The sequence below is a fragment of the Euphorbia lathyris genome, chromosome 1, assembly GCF_963576675.1.
Source record: "Euphorbia lathyris chromosome 1, ddEupLath1.1, whole genome shotgun sequence".
NCBI lineage: Eukaryota > Viridiplantae > Streptophyta > Magnoliopsida > Malpighiales > Euphorbiaceae > Euphorbia > Euphorbia lathyris.
Window position 1 is genome coordinate 23,224,513 of NC_088910.1, and position 9,089 is coordinate 23,233,601.

Here is a 9,089-nt window from a genome sequence, read left to right on the forward strand (position 1 = left end):
TATGTGGAAAGCTGTTTCAACAATAAGTTGTTTCAATTATAAGAACCATGGCATTCTAGCACAGCTAGTCTTTCTTCAAAATATCAGTGTTGCTGTTTGGTGGAATTTTAGGTTAAGACAACTTGGGTCCAAGCAACTTATAACTAGTACCAATGTTAATGCTGTGGTTGGAAACATCATACAAGGAACAAATTTGAACTAGATCCTAAAGAAATTTAACAAAATAATGATTTGAACAAATTTGAATACATTATTTGATTTGATTTTCATCCTATGTCACCAAGAATAATGACCAACCTCATCATTTCATTATATAAAGAATTTTATGTTAACTGAAGATTCATAAGATTCATACAGGCTAAAGCTAGTACAACTTGTTCACAAAATTCCTTAGTGTGCTGAAAGGAAGAATCCGCTTTTCTTCCCTTGGTTATCCAGGCACAGACAATTACGAAGAACTCAAAACATTCTTATTGCCAACACATCTTAAAATAAATAAAAATGGCTACATTACAAAAAGAAATTCCAGGGCAGCCAAAAAAAAAAAAACCCTGCAATCTAATTGGTAATGATGTGAAAAACAAACATGCAGAGCTACCCTTTTATAACCATTCATCAACGCTTTACCCATTGGAAACTCTTTCTTGCTTTTGCTTTTCCTGGTTTTTTCCTTTCCACCACACGCGGATCTCTTGTCAAGAACCCACCTGCTCAATCGTACACTAATTAGTGATTCCATATATACCAGAACCAACATTTCTGACAGGAGAACACGATTATAGAGATAATATACAAGCTGGTTGACATGATTATTATTTATGTCATATATAATCATGTGAAATATATAGACCACATAACACGATTTTCCATTTTGACACCCATATTTCCTGGACTACCATTACCAATGCACAAGTAATTTAATTTTAAACCATACCAATATATACGGATTTTACCCAGAATAATGCATATTCTCCAAAAGTAATGCATAGTTAAAAAAAATAAAATCCCATTGTAATGCCATATTTAACACGACCATGTCATAGGACCTACCAAATAGGTGTTTAAAACACCGGTTTCAAATGTAAAGAACCCAGTGATCCAATCACCGAGTTCAGTAAATGTTAGATCTGAAACAACAGTGTCAGAAGTTGTGACACAGGCACTGGCACTTGCACTGAACCCGGAGATTGAATCGCATGATTCTTTACATTGATACGGTGTTTTAAATACCGTTTTGGGACAACATTAGGACTTGAGAAATTTTTCTCATAACAGGAATTATTTTGAGGAAGAATCCAATATTTACAACATTTTGAGGGACAGAATAAATTAAACGAAAGCATTATTTAAAATACTTTAACAGAGGAAAAGTAATAACAAAAAAAAAGGTGCCTTTAAACAATAGCAAAAATAAGGCTGAATTTAACAGGGTCTTACAAGTTTTGAGGGGAGGACGTAGATCTGGTTCCCAATTTTGCAAGGCCCTGCTGACCCCTAGTTGAATAGCTCCAACTTGACCTGCCACCATGCAAATGGGTTGTAAGTTATTTGAATACTTCACAGTTCGGTATATATAACCCAGAAAAAGGTTCAACAAATCACTGTGTGCGCGACACTACAAGTAAAAAATCTAATACATGTGCAAATAAAATTGCTCAAACTCACCTGAAACACCACCTCCTTTCACAGTACAGTCAATATCCCAAAGACCCAAGGTCTTTGTTTCAGAAAATGGTCGCAAAAGGGCAGCTCGTTGATCAAGCATTGGAAAATAAACATCAAATTGTTTATCGTTAACTACGAAGTTTCCTTCACCAGGTTGAATCCAAACACGAGCAATACTACATTTCCTTCTTCCAGTTCCATATGCTCTACCTTTCTCATCTACTTGTCTTACTCTAGCTTTGGCAACTTCTTCCTGTTTCTGACGCTCTATTTCAGCTCTTGCGGACTTTCTTGTATTCTTTTCATAACGCATATCTTCTATTTGACTTAGAGGAGGCAATCCCTCAATTCCTTCAAAATCCTTCAAGGCAATCAAACTGTCTAGCATGTCATCTGAGATTCCTGATGCTGCAACGAGGTCTCCAAAAGCACGATTTGGACCTGCAATGAGACATATTGCTCCTTCAGTGGCAATCTGTAACTTTTACACAGTTCTATCCCACATAACTTAAACCCAAATTAAAATGTTGATAATTCAAATAGCTACAGCACAAGAAAAGGTAAATTTGAGATTCTAACTGATTACAGTGCTTAAGATTAACAAGTAAATTGGAGACACATAGTATGATTCAAGTAGTGGTTAATCAAACTACTGACAAGTTTTTCAAAGGAATATATTCAACTTGCTTATCTTTTTTTGAATTGGCAGAAACTGATATTGTGGCAGCTGTTAGAGCCTTCAAAATTGGTGATATTGATCAAGTAGAATCAGGGGCTGTTGGTGCCTTGAGTGAAGCTGCCACTTGTTTGGATGAGTTTGATTACCCACCACCATCCTCTTTGGGGATGCAAGAAAGGAAGGGTGCTTACATGGATAAAAAAAGAAGAAAATTTTCTCCAAGAAATACGTTATTATTCCCATTGTATACTGGATTCACTTGAAATGGCAGATCCGAGGCGCCTTGAACAATATATAAGAAGGTATGAGTACTTGAAGGAACTGAGTTCTTTTTTTTTTTTTAATTGAACCCATAACCTCCGACCTCACAAAGTAGATGTTTTTTATTTTTCAGATTTGTGTTAGACATATATAGATCAGAAGAGAATGCTGAAAATGAAACCTTGATCTCTCACATTCCGTTGCTGGGTACCGAAGGTACATGGCTACAACTTGAGTTCTTGTTTGCTTCAAACATCCATCTAATCAAATTCATGTTCTTCTTATTGCTGTTGAAATTGTTTTAGGTTCCACAACAAAGAAGTAATGAAGATTGTGGGAATTATGTTCTCAACTATATATATTCATTTATACAGATGGCCCCGAACGATTTTCATGTAAAGGAGTATCCTTACTTTCTAAGTCCTGACAACTGCTTCATTTTTTCTAGCTGAAACGTGCAATGAATTGCTTCGTTTAGAATCAGAAGTGCTCAGTGAGTCAGTATAAAACTCAAATCAAACCCACACAGTAAAAATATCTTCTGCAACATTTGATTATATGTAAAAAAAAACACTGTAAAGCAAAACGAGATAAATGTTCACCTTTCAGAATAACAGTGAGTTCCTTCTTCTCGCTCTCAAGCATCTTCTGCTCCTCGCTCACATTGCTCTTGCTCCGAGTTTCACTAGTACTGGTTCCAATCTCTCCAATATCAAAGACCTTATTGACCTTATCCTCATCCCCTTCCTCTAAGTTCCACATAGAGTGTCCTTCCGAAGTCAGCCACTCGTTGTCTCCATGACCGGCAGCCCTCGCCTCATAATCTTTCTCAACTTCCTCAAATATACGACTTCCTTCGTCTCCAGCTTCCTCCTCTAACCATGACCGCTCATCAGTCGCCCGAGAATCAGAAATTCCGGCAACTCCGTCTTTGGAATCAACGGCGAAAACTGAGTCTAATTTATCATCATCTTCTCCATTGAGATTCCATGTGCTAGAGGCAGATACTTCGTCGCGGATATTGTGGTTGCCGTTGTTGCCGTTGCCACTGCCGTGATTGCTGGAAACCGAGTCTTTGGAATCAAGGGCGAATAATGAGTCTAACTTATCATCATCTTCTTCTCCATTGAGTTTCCACGTGCTAGAGGCAGAAACTTCGTCTCTGATATTGCCGTTGCCGTGATTGCTGGAAAATGGTCTGGGAATGAAATTGGAATTAGAGATGCGAGGAGGAAGAGAAATTGAAGGAGACTTGGAACAGAGATTGGATAGTAGACGTATATGGGAAGATTTAGGGAGGAAACGAGAAAGCATTCTGGGAAAAAAAATTGGAAGCAGATTCAGATGGAGTTTGGTCACCCCAGCGTGTAAGAGAGCAAGGTTTTTCCTCCCTTCTTGCTTTGGGGGAGGATGCTATCACTGAAGAAGATGCTGTCGGTTAATTTTCTACTGGTAGAGTGGAGTCTTATGCCATGCCGCGGACTCTGCACGAGATGAAAAAACCCGAACCGGTTTCATCGTCCACTTTAGATGAGACTACTAATTTCAGTAGTCTCCGATATGCATAGAACCACCACCCAGAACTTCCAGATATGGGCTTGGGCCCATTTATCAAGTAATTTTACAACTTATGTATTTGAATTTTTTTTTTTACTTTTATCAATTCAATATTTTGTTTTAATACGATTTAAGTGATTTTCTATGCTTATTTTTCTTAAACGAATTAATCGAATTTTGTTTTAAATATGATAAGTGTTTTTTTTTTGGAAGAAATATGATAAAAGTATTAAATTATATTAAATTATATGATAAGTGTTAAGTTAAAATAATAAAAAAATTAAATTATATTAAAACTAATCTGTTAATACAAGTTACCAATTAAGAGCATCTCCAACAACCTCTTAAGTTGGCTCTTAAGTTATTTGAGGAGGGAGAATGAAAAATAAGCTCCAACAGCCTCTTAGTGGCTCCTCAAATCACTAACAGCTTGTTTGGATGGAGGTATTTTAAAGTAAGTGAGGGTAAGTGAGAGAAGCTAATCTTGTTTGTTTTGAGATGTAATTGAATGTAATAGTAAGTGAGGTGAAATTTGACTGATTTTCTTTACACCCCAAATTGGAGGGTAGGGAGGTGACATATTTTTTTTCCAAAATTACCCTTTATATTTTATTTTAAAATAAAACATTATTTGGATATAAAAGTAATTTTGTATATAACTTACCTTACCTTATTTTACTTTACCATCAAACCAAACACAATTACATTATTAAACCATCACTTACCTTACCTTCTATCCAAACACAACAAATTATTTCATTCACTTCACTTATCTTACCCTACCTTAGTTTACTTTAACATACCCCCATCCAAACAAGGCCTAAGAGTCTCTCCATCATCTCTATTAATAGAGAGCCTCTCTCCACCTCTTAGTGCCTCTTAATTCATTTTTTATTAATAATTTATTATTAGAAAGTCTCTCTCCTCACACTATTGGTAAATATAACAACAATTAATAATTTTAATGATAAAATAATAAATAAGGAGTATTGTTGGAGATGAAATGTCTTAGTCACTCTTAAATCACTAAAAGTCAATTATTTATATTATTTTTAGAGAGTGCATTGGAGATGCTCTAATTAAAGGAAAATTTATATAAAAATTCAAATTTTAAAAATATCTACAATTTTATCAATGATTTATTTGAATTATATCAAATCTAGAAATATTATGAGATGCCGTTTGGTTCGCAAAATGGAATGGAATTAGCAAATAAATAACTATTTCTATTTTTGGTTGGTGGAATAAGATACAATGAAATAGATAATTTTTTTATTTAAAAGACACCATTATCCTCAAATGTAATGTCTTATTTCTTTTAAATTTTTTTTAAAACCTATTTCTTTTAATTATTACTATAAATTGTTCAAATATTTAATATATTATTATTTTAAAAAATATACAAAAAACTGAGAAAAGGGAAACATGAAAGACGGAAATAAAACACGAAAAATAGAAAAAAACATTAAAAACGAAAAAATAATAAAAAGATGAAAGAAGGAAAATTTGTAAAAACACGGAAAAGGAGAAATGAAAAACAGTAAAAATACTAAATATAAAAGCGTAAATTTTTTTTTTTTTTTGAAAACAAGCGCAAAAAGAACATTAAAAACATAAAAACAAAAGAAAGAAAACAAAATAAAAATGAAAATAACAATAGCAATAGCACAATTCAAGCACCGAGTTGGCACTTTTTGATGTAATTGTAAATGACAATTTTGTCCTTGATATTTTCAATATAGAGCAAATTTTGGGTTCATGTAACGCTGAGTCTTCATTTGAGTATTTGGAATGCAAAAAATAATCTTAATCCGTATAGACAAAACTTAAATTTGTTTTTTTTACACCTACCGAGACCAAAATTATGCACTTTCAACCTGGATCGAGACAAATAAAAGAAAGATGCACGATCCTTCATCTAGTGAGAGTGCAATCAACTTTCTGTATATAAAGATGGAGGGCTAAACAAGGGTGAAACCATCCCTTAACAACCCTACGAGGGTGGTTCCTGATAGTCCATCATGCACCAGTACCCCCATGCCCCCTGCCTCTCAATCCGGTTAAAAGTTCCATTCTAATGAGTTCTGTTACCATGTACAAAATTTCTAAAAGTTAAAAACAAAATTTTACCATCTTTTATGTTACCGATATTATCTGCACTTCCCAAAAATTGTTAGAGACAAATTTGAACTCTGATCCTAAAGAAATTTAACAAAATAATGATTTTAACAAATTTGAATACATTAGGCTAAGCTAGTACAACTTATTCACAAAATTCCTTAGTAGCATTCAGCACTCGTCAATTTTACAGTAGAATCAAGAAACCTGACTCCTCATTCCTTAAGTGAACTTTCATGCCTTGGCTAACTCATTTCCGGCATTCCAAAATCCAGAAAGCTTAGGTTTGAGCTACAATATTTCCTTGGAGACCTGTCTCATACTTCAGTTTCTGGTTTTTGTGGTGGAGGCATTGCAGTTTCTTTAGCAGCACCTGATACAATTTCATTTGGAGGAGATTCAGTCTGGTTTTCTGCTGGAGCTGGAGCTGGAGGAGGTGTGACCTCTTGCTGTTGTATAGCAGAGGCTTTTAGCTGCTCCTCTGTGATTTTCAAGTAATCTTCTGTCGTGTATGCTTCGGGTTGAGATGGAGCACCATCTGCATTTGGGAATGGCTTGTCATATTTCATTGCAATATCAGACAACTTTGATTTGGTGACATTTAAAGGAGCGTGTGATGCAAGCGTGACGGTGAGCATCACAAGGAGCTAAATTTCAATAGCAATCAAGGTGCATAGGCTAAATTTCAGGGACTAAATGTTGAAATTTAGACCAAAAATATGGTTTTGCCTAATTAAAAGCAATAGATGCAACAGCCGAAGTCCTCGATTATGAACACTTTAACTTACTGGGGTCAGCTTCAGTTGGGGACTTCCCTGGGCTGCCAACAGATGAAATTACAGAGCCAGGATTTGGTCTGTTAGAGCTATATGGGTTTTGTGTTTGACTTGGAATATCATCGAGGCCGATTTCTCGCTCAAGAGTGCTCTTGAATTCCCTTGAAACATCCTACATTTCAAAGTGTTGACTGATACCCTTTATGGATTAAGAACAACAAACAAAATGTTGCCCAACATGGCATAAACAAAAGCCATCAAACTCAAAGTTCTATGGACGTACCTGGAGTTCTCGAATGGTGGGTTGAAATGCACGTAGAGTCTTCCCTAAATTACGAGCAACCTGAGAGATCCAAAATCATAATGAGACTAACTAAATAAACGAACAAACGAGTAATGCTACTGAACCAATGGAGGCTTAGAGACGGTTAGTTGAGTGCCTTTGCCAAATTCAGAAAAATGGCACTTCTAAACAACAACAAAAGATGTTCTTATTACTCCGAGACAAGACTCGGAGAAGATAAAGCATATCCATGGAACTGATAGCAGCCTATTTAGTTAGCCTTTTTGCAAAGTGCCTATAATCTAATTTCAATTAGGGACTTAATTTAAGCTCCAAACACAGGAAACATGATTTCTATTCCTCTGTTAAGACCTAACCAAGTATGATACCACTTGTTAGGAATCACATGGTTGTTGATTATAACAAGCTCGATACACCATTTACGCGGTTTGGCTATTTTTAGCTACATCCACGGGCCTGGACAGGAATAGTACATAATTCATTAATAATCTGCAATTTTTAATGTGAAATCACATGATCTTGGGCAACACAATTTTTCATTCAGCTATATGCAATTCCTCAAGGAAGTTATAGAACACAGTACTTGTAAGCAAAGTTAGGTCATCAATCAGTCCTAGAGGATCCTTAAAGATTAAATTTTTATTATTATCCACAATTGAAACTAAACCCTAAAAAGAAGAAGAAAGGCATTCAAAAACTAACCTCAGCCAGACCTTTGGGACCAAAAACCAGTAAAGCCACCACTCCAATAACCAAAGCCTCTGGAGCTCCAACCCCAAACAAAGATGCAAAGACCATTCTACCCTTACGCCTCCCCTTCTTCTTCTCTGCACCCAACAAAATCACAATTTTGAAATATAAAACACCAACAAAACACCACAGAAAGTGAAAAAGAACCGACCTTTTTTGAGAGATATTGTGTTGATTGAAAGACCCAGATGCTTTAGACCGTTCCAGGTAGAGAAAGGACCGGTACCCATTTGAGGAATCCAGAGCTTGAGGGTTCCATAGTTTGAATTTGAATTTGAATTTGAAGAAGAAGAATGTTGGTAAAGAAATGATCTTTTGCTTGTAGAAACGGAACACAAGGATGTGGGTGTAGAAATAAAGGAGGCCATAACCAGTGTGTGGTTATAGACTTGAAAAAGGAAGAAGATGAATAATCATGCGTTGGAATGGAATATTATCTTCAACAAAATTGTGGAAGTGGAAGATGTTGCAGTATGAGCACCTGAAGAATTGGTTTGTCTACCTTAATTCCAAGTTGGAAATTGGGCTTAATTAAAGGTTGGAACTTGGAACATAAAGTATGTGGACGGCCCATGTTTCTTTCCTTTTGTTCATTTTCAGCCCCTCCAACAAAATAGGAACCTTTGTTCTTCTTGCTTGGGCTCAACCCCTTATATACAAACCTCTAACCAAGCTTGACCAAAGTGTTTTCTTAATAGAGGTTAGGGATTTGATGGCTAAGAGTATCTCCAAGAGACTCTTAGTGCACTCTCTAAAAATAATATAAATAATTGATTCTTACGGGGTGTTTGTTAGAGAGGATAAAGACATTGGGATAGGGATAAAAAACTGAGACGAGTTATCTCATGTTTGTTTTAGAGATAGGTTAGGGAGATAAGAGCGGGATATGAGTCTTATCCCCCAAATCCTATACTCAAGAGATGGGTGGTATAAGGAGGTGGGATAAGCTCCTGCAATTTTAATATGATGAAAAAGTTCA

General features: G+C 35.7%; 2 protein-coding genes across 2 annotated transcripts; both read right to left on the reverse strand.

Moving 5' to 3' along the window:
• Positions 1–286: 286 nt before the first annotated feature.
• On the reverse strand, positions 287–4,122 carry LOC136224990 (small ribosomal subunit protein uS9m-like). Its single transcript, XM_066013399.1, has 4 exons — positions 3,208–4,122; positions 1,666–2,106; positions 1,438–1,518; positions 287–707 (listed from the first exon to the last, which is right to left on the reverse strand). The coding sequence occupies exons 1-4, from the start codon at positions 3,917–3,919 to the stop codon at positions 616–618; spliced, it is 1,326 nt and encodes a 441-aa protein (XP_065869471.1). The 5' UTR covers positions 3,920–4,122; the 3' UTR covers positions 287–615.
• A 2,247-nt stretch (positions 4,123–6,369) lies between these two features.
• On the reverse strand, positions 6,370–8,601 carry LOC136225006 (sec-independent protein translocase protein TATB, chloroplastic). The gene is made up of 5 exons (XM_066013400.1): positions 8,262–8,601; positions 8,063–8,187; positions 7,340–7,399; positions 7,069–7,228; positions 6,370–6,818 (listed from the first exon to the last, which is right to left on the reverse strand). Exons 1-5 carry the CDS (start codon positions 8,476–8,478, stop codon positions 6,598–6,600), a joined length of 783 nt encoding a protein of 260 aa, XP_065869472.1. The 5' UTR covers positions 8,479–8,601; the 3' UTR covers positions 6,370–6,597.
• Between the last annotated feature and the right edge of the window lie 488 nt (positions 8,602–9,089).

Bases quoted from the DNA above. Each gene is read 5' to 3' on its own strand.
- LOC136224990 (XM_066013399.1), bottom strand. From the start codon at position 3,919: ATGCTTTCTCGTTTCCTCCCTAAATCTTCCCATATACGTCTACTATCC. The intron at 2,107-3,207 runs GTGAACATTTAT...GTCTCATTGCAG, and splicing joins ACTCACTGTTATTCTGAAAG to GTCCAAATCGTGCTTTTGGA. The intron at 708-1,437 runs GTAAGACCCTGT...ACGATTGAGCAG, and splicing joins ACGTCCTCCCCTCAAAACTT to GTGGGTTCTTGACAAGAGAT.
- LOC136225006 (XM_066013400.1), bottom strand. From the start codon at position 8,478: ATGGCCTCCTTTATTTCTACACCCACATCCTTGTGTTCCGTTTCTACA. The intron at 8,188-8,261 runs GTCGGTTCTTTT...TGTTGGGTGCAG, and splicing joins CACAATATCTCTCAAAAAAG to AGAAGAAGAAGGGGAGGCGT. The intron at 7,229-7,339 runs GTACGTCCATAG...TTTGAAATGTAG, and splicing joins CCACCATTCGAGAACTCCAG to GATGTTTCAAGGGAATTCAA.